This window comes from Euprymna scolopes, chromosome 19, assembly GCF_053919585.1.
Source record: "Euprymna scolopes isolate OS-2025 chromosome 19, ASM5391958v1, whole genome shotgun sequence".
NCBI lineage: Eukaryota > Metazoa > Mollusca > Cephalopoda > Sepiida > Sepiolidae > Euprymna > Euprymna scolopes.
In genome coordinates, this window is record NC_136500.1 from 13,022,163 (window position 1) to 13,036,658 (window position 14,496).

Consider the following 14,496-nt stretch of genomic DNA (forward strand, 5'->3'; position numbering starts at 1 on the left):
TGTTTTATGCTTTTCTACCTATGTTTTTTACTAATGTATTAAATAATTAAGGCGGTATTAATTAGAACATCGAGGGCATTGCTAAGGCTGCTACAAAGAAGATTGGATCTCTCTATTATTATTTAAACATGTTTTATGCTTTTCTACCTATGTGTTTTATTTATGTATTAAATAATTAAGGCGGTATGAATTAGAACATCGAGGGCATTGCTAAGGCTGCTACAAAGACGATTGGATCTCTCTATTATTATTTAAACATGTTTTATGCTTTTCTACCTATGTGTTTTATTAATGTATTAAATAATTAAGGCGGTATTAATTAGAACTTTAAAGGCATTGCTAACGCTTTTGCAAAGAAAATGGGAGCTCTCTATTATTATTTAAATATGTTTTATGCTTTTCTAACTATGTATTTTATTAATGTATTAAATAATAAAGGCGGTATGAATTAGAACATCGAGGGCATTGCTAAGGCTGCTACAAAGAAGATGGGATCTCTCTATTATTATTTAAACATGTGTTATGCTTTTCTACCTATGTGTTTTATTTATGTATTAAATAATTAAGGCGGTATGAATTAGAACATCGAGGGCATTGCTAAGGCTGCTACAAAGAAGATTGGATCTCTCTATTATTATTTAAACATGTTTTATGCTTTTCTACCTATGTGTTGTATTAATGTATTAAATAATTAAGGCGGTATTAATTAGAACTTTTAAGGCATTGCTAACGCTTTTGGAAAGAAAATGGGAGCTCTCTATTATTATTTAAATATGTTTTATGCTTTTCTAACTATGTATTTTATTAATGTATTAAATAATAAAGGCCGTATGAATTAGAACATCGAGGGCATTGCTAAGGCTGCTACAAAGAAGGTGGTATCTCTCTATTATTATTTAAATATGTTTTATACTTTTCTACCTATGTGATTTATTAATGTATGACATAATTAAGGCGGTATTAATTAGAACATCGGGGGCATTGCTAAGGCTGCTACAAAGAAGATAGGATCTCTCTATTATTATTTAAATATGTTTTAAGTTTTTCTACCTATGTTTTGTATTAATGTATTTAATAATGTCGGCGGTATGAATTAGAACTTTGAAGGCATTGCTAACGCTGTTGCAAAGAAGATGGGATCTCTCTATTATTATTTAAATATGTTTTACGCTTTTCTGCCTATGTGTTTTATTATTATATAAAATAATTAAGGCGGTATAAATTCAACATCAGGGGCATTGCTAAGTGGGCTACAAAGAAGATTGGATCTCTCTATTATTATTTAAATATGTTTTATACTTTTCTTCCTATGTGTTTATTAATGTATTAATAATTAAGGCGGAATGAATTAGAACTTCGAGGGCATTGCTAAGACTGCTACAAAGAAGATGGTATCTCTATTATTATTTAAATATGTTTTATGCTTTTCTACCTATGTTTTTTATTAATGTATAAAATAATTAAGGCGGTATGAATTAGAACATCGAAGGCATTGCTAAGACTGCTGCAAAGGAGGTTGGATCTCTCTATTATTATTTAAATATGTTTTATGCTTTTCTACCTCTGTTTTTTATTAATGTATTAAATAATTAAGGCGGTATGAATTAGAACATCGAGGGCATTGCTAAGGCTGCTACAAAGAAGATGGGATCTCTCTATTATTATTTTAATATGTTTTATGCTTTTCTACCTATGTTTTTTTATTAATGTATTGAATAGTTAAGGCGGTATGAATTAGACCATCGAGGGCATTGCTAAGGCTGCTACACAGAAGATGGGATCTCTCTATTATTATTTAAATATGTTTTATGCTTTTCTACTTATGTTTTTTATTAACGTATTAAATAATTAAGGCGGTATGAATTAGAACATCGAAGGCATTGCTAAGGCTGTTGCAAAGAAGGTGGGATCTCTCTATTATTATTTAAATATGTTTTATGCTTGTCTACCTATGTTTTTACTAATGTATTAAATAATTAAGGCGGTATTAATTAGAACATCGAGGGAATTGCTAAGGCTGCTACAAAGAAGATGGGATCTCTCTATTATTATTTTAATATGTTTTATGCTTTTCTACCTATGTGTTTTATTTATGTATTAAATAATTAAGGCGGTATGAATTAGAACATCGAGGGCATTGCTAAGGCTGCTACAAAGCAGATGGGATCTCTATATTATTATTTAACTATGTTTTATGCTTTTCTATCTATGTGTTAAATTAATGTACTAAATAATTAAGGCGGTATTTATTAGAACATCGAGGGGATTGCTAAGGCTGCTACAAAGATGGGATCTCTCTATTATTATTAAAATATGTTTTACGCTTTTCTACCTATGTGTTTTATTAATGTATTAAATAATTAAGGCGGTATTAATTATAACATCGAGGGCATTGCTAAGGCTGCTACGCAGAAGATGGGATCTCTCTATTATTATTTAAATATGTTTTATGCTTTTCTACCTATGTTTTTTATTAATGTATTAAATAATTAAGGCGGTATGAATTAGAACATCGAGGGCATTGCTAAGGCTGCTACACAGAAGATGGGATCTCTCTATTATTATTTAACTATGTTTTATGCTTTTCTATGTATGTGTTTAATCATGTATTAAATAATTAAGGCGGTATTAATTAGAAGATCGAGGGCATTGCTAAGTGGGCTACAAAGAAGATGAGATCTCTCTATTATTATTTAAATATGTTTTATGCTTTTCTACCTATGTTTTTTATTAACGTATTAAATAATTAAGGCGGTATGAATTAGAACATCGAAGACATTGCTAAGGCTGCTGCAAAGAAGGTTGGATCTCTCTATTATTATTTAAATATGTTTTATGCTTTTCTACCTATGTTTTTTATTAATGTATTAAATAATTAAGTCGGTATTAATTAGAACATCGAGGGCATTTCTAAGGCTGCTGCAAAGAAGATGGGATCTCTCTATTTTTATTTAATTATGTTTTATGCTTTTCTACCTATGTTTTTTCATTAATGTATTAAATAATTAAGGCGGTATTAATTAGAACATCGAGGGCATTGCTAAGGCTGCTGCAAAGAAGATGGGATCTCTCTATTTTTATTTAATTATGTTTTATGCTTTTCTACCTATGTTTTTTTATTAATGTATGACATAATTAAGGCAATATGAATTAGAACATCGAGGGCATTGCTAAGGCTGCTGCAAAGAAGGTGGGATCTCTCTATTATTATTAAAATATGTTTTATGCTTTTCTACCTATGTTTTTTATTAATGTATTAAATAATTAAGGCGGTATGAATTAGAACCTCAAGGATATTTCTAAGGTGCTACAAAGATGGTGGGATCTCTCTATGATTATTTAAATATGTGTTATGCTTTTCTACCTATGTTTTTTATTAATGTATTAAATGATTAAGGCGGTATGAATTAGAACACCGAGGACATTGCTAAGGCTGCTACAAAGAAGGTTGGATCTCTCTATTATTATTTAAATATGTTTTATGCTTTTCTACCTATGTTTTGTATTAATGTATTAAATAATTAAGGCGGTATGAATTAGAACATCGAGGGCATTGCTAAGGCTGCTATAAAGAAGATGGGATCTCTCTATTATTATTTGAATATGTTTTATGCTTTTCTACCTATGTTTTTTACTAATGTATTAAATAATTAAGGCGGTATGAATTAGAACATCGAGGGCATTACTAAGGCTGCTACAAAGAAGGTGGGATCTCCCTATTGTGCCAGAAAATTAATAATACCAGAAAGAATTTTATATCTTTACAAAAGTACAGTTCACCCATGCATGGGGTATTCTTGTTATATCGGGACTGGAGCATATACCAATCGTCTCTAATATCTTATACAGGATCCAAAAAAGAGTCTAAAATCTAATAGGTCTTGCACTATCGGCCAATCTCCAACCTTTGTCTCATCGCCGTAATGTTGCATTCCTGTGCTTGTTTTCAAGATATTTAATGGAATGTGTTCTCATGAACTCATAAAATGTGTGTCTTCTAGGCGTACTTACACCCACCCCACCCGAAAAGCAACAAAATCCCACCCCTTCACTGTTGAGCATCTCTAGATGCCTGAAAACCTTTTACTTTAATAGTTTCTGCCCTCGAACTGCTAGATTTTTGGAATTCTCTTTCTGTTCCTTCTTCCCTAGCTGTACTAACCTGCAGAAGTGTAAATGTAATGTGAAAGGAGATCTCACTGCTCAACTCCCCACACGATCCCAAATAGTAACTCCTTACGTTCCAAGTGGAAATAGGCCTTGTTCATGGTGACAAAGAATTAAAAACAGAGTATTTTTATAACAAATGTTTATTCTATCTCTGAAAGATGTTTTGGGTTAGTTAATTCCTATTTCAGTCACGTCATTATTCAGCGTTGAGAGACTAGACAGAATGTCAGCTCTCGGCGTGGAGCTGGATTATTTTTTCTTTTTTTTCTCTTCACAAACAACTGTAATAACATTCGCTCTTAATAGCAGCAGCAGCAGTAGTCCTTCTTTCTTATCTTCACTGACAACAGTCTCAGAAAATGAAATAAACCGACACCCTTTCAAAAACGGATGCATCTCCGAGCAAAAAAATTCTCTTTTTCTTTTCTCTTTTTTTTTTTTTTTTCTAATTTTGGAATGACATTAGCGGCTATTTTGCATAATCGCGATTCTCGCTTCGAAATCAAACGGTTCCAGGTGCGCGTTAGCGTGTGAATTCTATGTGGATACAACTTCCCTGCAGAGGGTGCATTCTAGTTCTGGTCGCTTATCCCGCGCTTTTTTCTTCATTGTCCGCGCAATTTCTGCAAGTTAGTAATTTAATATTTTTTTATTTTTACTATTTAGCCTGAACGCGTTTTACTGTAGCGTGTTTGTTGGCTTTGGAAATGAAACAATGACAAAAATGATAAAATTGATAAATGAGAAAAACAAATAAAATGAGTTTTATAAATGATTGAAAATGGGTCACTATTTAGCAAGTGCCAAAATTAAGACGTGAAATAAAGAGAGAAAGATTTGATTGACGAACAAAACATTTTCACATGTATACAAGTTTAGATTATAGTCAAAATTATCTGCTCTTTTCTACTTCCAGTTTCTGCTATTCTATAGTTTTATAATTAGATATGATCTAGGGGACAATAAAACCATTTTATATGGGGAAAATGGGGGCCTTTAGATAATGAGGAAGGAACCATATCTGGATGGTCATCATCGTCCTATCTATGGAGTAGAAACCGGAATTTAAAAAGGGCATAAACGAGCGTCGGTGATCAGGCAAACATCTCAAATCTGTTTGCTCTTCAAGGATATTCTATTCAGTGACCCCAGGCCCGCAAAGAGACCTCTGCTACAAGAATATCTGCAAGAGAGGCATAGAGGCGGGCGGAATCGAACCAGCAAGGCTCGGAGTTTATGATTGAAAACCGCAGAAACTGGAAATGGAGTAAAGATGTGCTTCAAAAGAGGCAATAAGAGGAGAGAGAGAGAGAGAGAGAGAGAGAGAGAGAGAGAGAGAGAGAGAGAGCAACCGTGGAAAGCGGAGATAGAGCATTGGTTGTAACTTTAATCGATCCTGTACATACAATATACGTCTTCACGGAACCAGATTTGGCTGCATTTTGACAACAAACTGATCGTGGGCGCAGTACATCGTTGCCTCTCAAGACAGATGCCAAAATTATATGTATACCATTCCAGTTTACATTTTTAATGTGTTTTACAAGGGAGTCACTACTTATCAAGACCCGACGGACACTCGAGGATAAAGGTTGATGAATGTACGATGGTAGTGTAGTTATCGCTAATGGTGTAAGTTAGGTAGAATTTTATTATTTAAAGAGACTGTTCAACAAGAACTTGTTTACATTGGACTTGAAGACTACTGTAGTTGGTCGGGGAACAGTCTTCCATAGGCGAGCAGTTCTATAAAAAAAAGCTTGTTCGTGGAATCTGCGTTTAGATTTAGGAACTGTTGGAGAGTGGAGGAAATCGTTGATAGTGGTTGTGATTAATCGAATGTTTTTGTTTGGGAAAGTTTGCCAAAGGAGAATAGATCGGAACTCAGGCGAGCACTTGCCATGAAAATAACGATGAAGATGAGATAGCCTCGGAACGTCTCTTCTGTGGGAAACAGGTTGCAGGGAAGAGAAAAGAGCATCACTTACTAGGTTTCGGAGCCGGTTTTTAACTCTATTAAGGCAGGATAGAGCGCTTCGAATAGCTACTGCCCAGATGTTAAAACAATTCTAGGACGTACTTGGCCATATACTAATAGGAGAATGTATCGGCAGTGAGAGACCTACTGGAGCGGTAGAATTATCCAACCATTTTTCCAGCGATCTTGACAACAGATTCGATGTACGTCTTTCATTTCAGATCAGAAGTGAAGGTCAGTTCCAGAAACTTGTGAAGAATAATATGGGGATAAGAACGATTACTATGAAAAGAGAGCAGCTTAGTTTAACTATGTTAAAATTAGCCAGCACTTTTTACCACATCGCACCACGTGCTCAAGACCAGAAGAGAGAAAACCAGAATTATCTTTGTCATTGCTGGCCTTTGAAGTGTTGCCCTAGATTGTATCGTCGTCTGCATAAATGATCTACGAATGTGATTTTGGAGATTCTTAAATTGTCAACCTTATATACTTACTCGTCTTTTTAGTTGCGGCTTGTTGTGTCTATTTTGCGACAAATTAACTTTTTTTTCGGGATTATTTAATGTTTAAATACAATAACTCGTTTTATTTACGGCGTATTAACACTTTTTTTTATTTTTAAAAGTTATGTCTCGTTAATTTTACGGCATAAAAAGTCCTGTCGCTGTTAGCAACTCGTAATGTATTGAACGAATTTTTGCATACGGTTAATCAAACATTTTACCTATAATTGATGCGAAGCGTGTCGGTCCATGACTTTTACAGCTGTATTAGTATGTACGTGATCATAATAGACCCGATTGTATTAGAACGCAGTCTGTAATATTATCTATTAAGCCGATAACAAATATTACATTACGCAATTGACAAACCATTTTTTTTTTTTTTTTTTTTTTTTTTTACTTTTGGTATTTGGTTGTTTTTGTGTGTGTTTTTTTTTTTTGTCTGTTTGTTTTCTATCTGTTTCATGCAGTTTAATAATTCCGCTTGTTTTTATTTTATTAAAGCTAATTAACTGATTTATAATTTTATTTTCAGGAGGTTTTGGAGAACAAAGATATCCTGCTTGAAAACATGTTTATCTCCTCGCTTGTTGCAGATTTAATCAGAGTAAGTGAATTCTCATCCCTAATTTGGTTTCATCGCACTCGTCGTTTTTGACAAATTAAAAGTATCTCATCTCTCTGTCAATCTTTTGAATATAACGCCATTCACACCAACGCATGAACGAAATCGATTGAGATTCGTACAAAATAATCCACAATGAATAATTCATTTCATTTTCATCAAAGAATGCAACTTAATCTGACGAATAAAAAAGTCTTAATATTTCTTTCCGTCTCTAATCGAATATAACACGGGCGATCCCATATCCACGAGCAGTGAAAGGAATGCACTCCATAAAATAAACGGAGGCCATTTTGTAATTGCTTTATTGTCCAGTGGCATTTAACCCGCTAACAAACTGATTTCTGTTTCCGAACAAAATCATTGCATTATGTAGAATGACATATTACGTTTTTACAAGTTTCCATCTTGCGTTATTTCAAATATGGCGTCCGTTAGTTTCAAATAAATTTTAATACAGGAGAGAAGTCCGATATTGTTAGGGAATATTAATAAGTTGAAAATTTGAAGATTTTTTTTCATATTATTTTAATTATTTGGACTTTTGTTCTCACAGTGAATATTATTCCTACAACGTCTCGACCGTTGTAATCCCCGGTCTTCTTCAGATATGTCTTATCGAACCCCGGAATATTTTTATGTCGAACTCGGTTATCTGTATGGAATTGGAAATATAACTAGTTATCTAATAGACGGGGTAAGCTTGTTCTCGTTCTGTGTGCTAGTTTAACCCTAACCCTTTAAAAGTTTTGATTCAGTTTACCTTTTGTCATTTGCGACTTCTGCAGTTCGTTCAAAATAGTTGCCGGTTAGTACTGACTAACAACCGCTACTAGTGTACTTTTTATTGTTTCAGGGAAGAATTTTTGGTCATAGTAAAATATCACAAAGTTAGGAAACTGTGAATTAATTATTCCATTAATTAATCTAACCGTTGTGGCTGTAGTGAAGAGTCATTAAATAAGATACGAACAACAGGGTTTTAGGTAAAAAATAATATATATATTATACAAAAAAGTAAATACAACAAATGTTTTAAGTATTTCATTGTTATTTAATTAGATACGAAATGTCTTAAACAAGTTTCCAGACTTTTCCGTATGGGCACTTTTATTAATAGTACACACATGAAACTCTTGTCCCATTCGAAGTAATCTCTTCCAGTTACAATGCGCTTGTGATACCGTTCCAGCAACATTTGGAAGACCCCATAAAGGTCCTCTAGTGTGAGATTTTCAATGATCCTACATACAGTCTCTTTCATCTCAATTGTCTCATAACGACAGCCTCAAAGGTTTTCATTGAACTTAGGGAATAACCGAAAGCCACAGGGAGCAAATACTGGACTATATGGAAGGTGAGGAACTATCTTAATGTTCATCTTGGTCAAATAATCTGTGACAAGAATGGAATTGTGAACTGATGAATTTGCGAAAGTCTTCCGATTGTTCAGGTCCTCGCGAATAATTGTGTGTATGGTTCCCACACTGACATCTAACTGTGTACTTATTGTCTTTATAGAACAACAACGAATTCTTTATTTGGCTAATCAACTTTTGTGTTCTGAGTGTCTTACTCTTTCCACGCCTCTCCTCGTCCCTCACAGACTCCTTGCCTTCCTTGAATCTCTTATGCCACTTAAAAACTGATACTCGATTCATATAAGATGGTGCAAAAGCAATCTGAAGGATTTCATACGTGTCTGTGGTATTTTTTCCAAGTTTAAAACAGAATTTAATCGCATATTGTTCTTCTAAAGTTTCCTCACGTCCAGATTGCATTTTCGATATTCACTAGCTGTAGCAATCAGGTGAAATGTATTTCAATTCCTGCTGTAGCTGTTCATTCGAATTGGGCAGTCATCTCATTAAATGTATAGCAATGACATACTGCGTTTTTAAGAGTCTACGACAATTTTAAATGCCTGTACCAAAAAAAGCCTGGAAACTTATTGAAGGCATCCCGTAATCTCGCCACATTTCCCCCAACGAGAGAATTAACTTCATGGTTTATATAATGATAAGCAGAGTCCATTATGAATGAATGGGCAAACTCTCACGACACTAATCTAACTACTTATTGCATTATCGATTCCTAAGAACTTTCTGTTAATATTTCCTATTTTTCAGTTTAACCATTATGTAACAGAGCGCGTGTATTAACGCGTGAGAAAAATATCAGCAGAAGCTGATAACTGGCTTTGGAGGATATCAGCAGCAGTTGCCGAAAAAAGCATATGTACATATTAGGAAGTGTGCGCGAGCTTGCACGACAGGAAAAAGAAGAAAAGACGCCACGTGGTCGGCAGAAGAAAAAGTGCAGTTGAAAATGATGTATGTTTACAGTCGAAGACGAGTAATAGCTTCTGGGATCGGCGAGTAGTCGGACGGAAGGAAAAAGAAAAACAGGGAGAGATGGACATGTGGCCCCGCAGTGACAGTGAGAGACTTTTAAGCTGGTGTTGAGATGGCAAGGTTTTGTTAATCTCGTGGCAGATTAAACGAACAGAAAAAAAAAACAAGAAACAGTCATTGTTTCGAAAGTGATAGTAATAAATGTCTTTTGTTAAAACAGAAAGGAAAACCGAGTCGAATTTATTTATTTTTGTTTGGCTGTTCATTTTTCGACAGTACCAGACGGCGTAAGGGTCCGAGAAATGTTTGAACTATAACGAACACGGTTCGAGTCTAATATTCAACCTAATATTTACACTGTTTTACTGATCGAATGTTTAACTAATTAAATTTCAAAATGGCCTAGCATATGCCTTTCTTGTTCACTATAACAAACTTTCTCGTCCACTATAACAAACTCAGGCACAACTCATTCTTTAACAAACTATCCAAGCTACAAATATTTACCCTCAAAATGATATTGTACAAATTGGACGTGTTCGGCGAATAGTAATCAGGATGGTAACAAGATTTTCCATGCTTACAAAATATGGAAACCCCCAATTCTCGCATAAAAAAGCAATTTAAATCTACTTATTAAGGAGATTTTCACACTAGCATTAAGTCGTAATCTTCGTAAATGTTGATAGAAGATGTACCATCGTCAGTTTCGCCTTATTAGAATAAAGACAGCATTCGTGTTTCTGTTCTGTTGAAGAGTCTACTAGAGAAGGTCGCGACGATGCCTAACATATCCAAATTCAAAATGACATTCAAAGAGTATATAGATATCAATATAGTCTGTCTTTTTTACATGGCTTGATGCACTTTTTTGTCACCTTGCAGCCGGTATTAATTAAAACAAGCACAGTGGTATAGTTAAAAAAAAAACGTATATCACGCGGGTCGGTCCAAAAGTAAAGCCTCCTATTTTTTTAACTAAAAAGTTGAAGAGCTACGAAAACGGGAGTGGTATCATTAAAACGAACGACATTTTGTGGTTCATAATTTATTTTTCTACATAGTCACCACCATTCAAAATTAATTTTTGCCAGGAATCCAATGACGCATTTCTGCTTCTGACACATGTCCATGACAGGATTTGCTTTCTTAGCGTCTCACACCGCTAATATTTGCAACAAAGAGATGAAACTTTCAGGTTATGAATGCATAAGTTCTGTCAACACAACAATGCAATTTTCAATCCTTTGATCCATTCGGGCGGAATAAAAAAATTGGATGCATTACTTTTTGGAACGTCCTTCGTAGCGAAGTATGCAATAGAAGTACACGTCATGATTCTGTGGGCCATAACTGCCACGAATAACATGTTAAATGTAACTATATAGCTTTTGGGTAAGTCCGTTATTCCTGAAAGATGTATATCAGCTTACTTTTTTTTTTTTTTTTTATTACATTTTCACCCCAAACAAGGCACATTGCCACTTTGGTGTAGGGGGCTACTATCAGGGGCAACAACTACTGGGGTACTATGTAGGGATTTGGGCAGCAAGGTGTCGGTTCACGTTACACTTGAACTTCTGCACGTCAGTACTGTTGGGGAAGCAGGGACCTGGAATGGAATTCCAGAGTCTTGCGGTTCTGGGGAAGAAACTATTGGAGTAAAAAGATCTTTTACATCTAGGGACCTCTACAGTGTGGGGGTGGGATCTAGTAGCCTGTCGGGTTTGTCGAGGGTGCTCGCGTCGTGGGGGCACAAGTGATTGCAGTTCGTCAGAGCATTCACCACTAAAATACTTGTAGAAAAGGCAGAGGGATGCAACATTTCGTCGATGGGACAGAGGCTGAAGCTTAGATGCCAGTTCAGGGCCTATCAGGTTTGCGACTCTCTTTTGAACCTTGTCAAGGAGCGAGAGACTAGTAGCAGATGCACCAGCCCAGATGTGGCAGAAATACTCCATACATGGGCGAATGGTGGCCTTATAGAGGTACAGGATACTTTCGGGTGTTAGTAGTTTTCTAGCACGGTAGAGAGAGCCTACCTTTCTTGCAGCGGCCCTGGCAATGCCTTCAATGTAATTGTTCCAACTCATGTTTCCCGTGAACGTTAGGCCAAGGAGTTTGAAAGATGGACTCTCAGATAAAGATCGTTGGCCATTGCTATGGGTGGTAGAGAGGGTTTCTTGTAATTATTGAATGAAACTAGTTTAGTCTTGGCAGCATTGAATGCGACCAACCACTTTTGTCCCCATTCCACTACAGATTGGAGGTCTTCCTCTAGTGTTTCTGCCATTTCTTTAGAAATGTGTTCATTCGTCTTCCTGTCGTGTCTGCCATAGAGTGTAGTGTCATCAGCATATATACCCATCTCAGAGGCAATGTTGTCGGGGAGGTCATTTATGAATATCAGGAACAATAGAGGTCCAAGGATAGAACCCTGGGGCACCCCCGCATTTATATCATATTGTTTAGATGTGCGACCGTCGAGGACTACCTGGATTTTTCTCTTATCTAAGAAGGATTTAATTATGTTAAGTATTCTACCAGTGATACCGTATGATCTGATTTTACTGAGGAGACCCTCATGCCATACCCTGTCAAAAGCCTTAGATATATCTAGAGCTACCGCTCTGCCTTCCCCCGCTTTGTCCAGTGAATGGTATATACGTTCAGAGATCACAGTGAGGATGTCTGCTGTGGAACGGGCTCGTCTAAATCCATATTGTTTGTCAGTCAGTAGTTTAGCATCTGTAAGATGATGGACTAGAGCATGGTTAATTATGGTCTCAAATATTTTGGCAAAAAGTGGGAGGAGGCTAATGGGGCGATAATTTGATGGGTCTGTCCTTTCGCCAGAATTCTTGAATACTGGTACAACAGAAGCAGTTTTCCAACAGCCCGGAAAGCAAGCTTCATTAAGACATTTGTTGTAGAGTTTGGAGAGAACTGGAGCTACTTCGGCTGAGCACTTTTTTAATAGCACAGCTGGGATAAGATCGGGTCCACATGCTTTTGAGGTGTCAAGGTTTTTTATGATAGCATGCACCTGAGCAGGGGTGGTTTTCAGATCGTCTAGTGTGGCGTCTGTCCGCATAGGAAAGTCAGGTAGGGGGTGGTTGGAAGGGTCCAGTGTGGAGTTTGAGGCAAACCGACTGGCAAGCATGTTAGCCTTGTCGGTTGCTGAGGAGACAACCTCGTGATTGTTGGTTAGTGGGGGAATTGTTGATTGCCCATTATTTACTACACTGTTGTAGATTTTCCAGAAGTCTCGAGTTCCTAGTTTTTGTGCTTCGATGCGCTTTTTAGTGGTTTCCGTAAATTCTCTCTTAGCTGTCGCTATTTCTTTCTTAACGTTATTTCTAGCTTTTATATACTTCAGTCTGTTTCAACTGGACTGATGTCGGTTAAACCTACGGTATGCATGCTGCTTTTGTGTAATGGCAGTTGCACAAGTCGACGTAAACCATTGGGGAGAGTGGGGCTTACTATAAAATTTCCGCATGGGAACATGCGCTTCGATTGCAGTTTTGAACCAGTCAGTGGTCTCGTTTGCACATTGTTCAGCAGGGAGAGAGAAAATATTTTTCCATGGAGCATCTCTAATTAGTTCCCTGATGGCTTCCCAGTCAGCCTTATTATAATATCTCGTTGTTTTGAGCACTGGCTCTTCAGTTTTGGGTCTAGAGTTTAGGGCGATTTCAACCATTATCACTGCATGGTCAGCGTTCCCGAGTGGGCTGTGGGCCTTCGTTATGCAGTCATCGGGAACTGTGAACTTCACAACAACTTTGCAATTTTGGGCTTATAAATTGGATTTGAATTGATTTGCTCAACTAATGATGGCGTTTCTTTCTCTTCTCAACATTTTCGATGTATAATATTAAAAGATAAACGATTTGTATTCTTTTTAGGGAATGTTGTTCATTAATGACAGCGAAATCAAATGTCATGGAAATCTGAAGCCGAGCAATTGTTTGGTGGATTCACGTTGGATGCTGCAAATTACAGATTTCGGGTTAAATGCCCTTTGTGAACCGGACGGTATTGATCCAATTGACGAAGAGCGATACTACGAGCGTGAGTTTGTTTGTTTTTTGTTTTTTGTTTTTTATTGTAATGAACCAACAATTTAATAGGAACAAGCAGCAAAAAGGGCGACTCCGAGTCATAAATAAAACCGAAAGTAAACAAAAGAAATACGAAGACCATGTTACGTGTTTATTATCTATTAGCAAGGAGTCCCGACGTTGCTTGGAATTAAATGAGGATCAACGAATGTTTCACATTTTTAATACTTTTATTGTCATCGAAATCTGTGAAATCGCCATTTTTTCATTCAAATCGATTGATTGTCTGCTTTAGTCGGGAACCCACCGCAGTGCACCAAGAAGAAGCGTCACATGCCTCCCTGCATATATTGTAGTTTACATTGCCTTGTAGAGAACTAATTGTTTATTCATATGTATTCTTATACTGGCTTGAAAAAAAAGTAAAATGCAAAATCAATTATCATGGTCAAGTTGTGCTCCAAACGGAAACATCATTTCCGAACGCGCTCCTGTCTTATGAAAGAGCCTCCTGTGGATTTTATACGCCAGGTCCTTCTGCTTGTGTGGTAATAAACTTTCTCAAATCTCCTTGTGATGTTAGGCTGTATAAAACTGTATAATTTTGGTCATAATATGACTATTCCTTATTTAATCGGATTTTTTCGATTAACGATTACTGAAACTTATTGGAGACATTCGGATACAAATCCTATCTAAGAACATTCCCAGACACATAAAGTACATTAGTATGAAATTTTAAAAACATTGGCCAAGCCGTTGAAAAGTCCACAATATATATATATATATATATATA

General features: G+C 36.1%; 1 protein-coding gene across 3 annotated transcripts in view; it reads left to right on the forward strand.

Moving 5' to 3' along the window:
• The window catches only part of LOC145303418 (guanylate cyclase 32E-like), a 305,413-nt gene that overhangs the window by 242,173 nt on the left and 48,744 nt on the right, over positions 1 to 14,496 (forward strand). For all 3 annotated transcript variants that reach the window (XM_080144747.1, XM_080144746.1, XM_080144745.1), the window contains exons 11-12: positions 7,190 to 7,261; positions 13,545 to 13,710. In XM_080144747.1, coding sequence (XP_080000873.1) covers positions 7,190 to 7,261; positions 13,545 to 13,710 — 238 coding nt within the window. The remainder of the gene's footprint in view (positions 1 to 7,189; positions 7,262 to 13,544; positions 13,711 to 14,496) is intronic.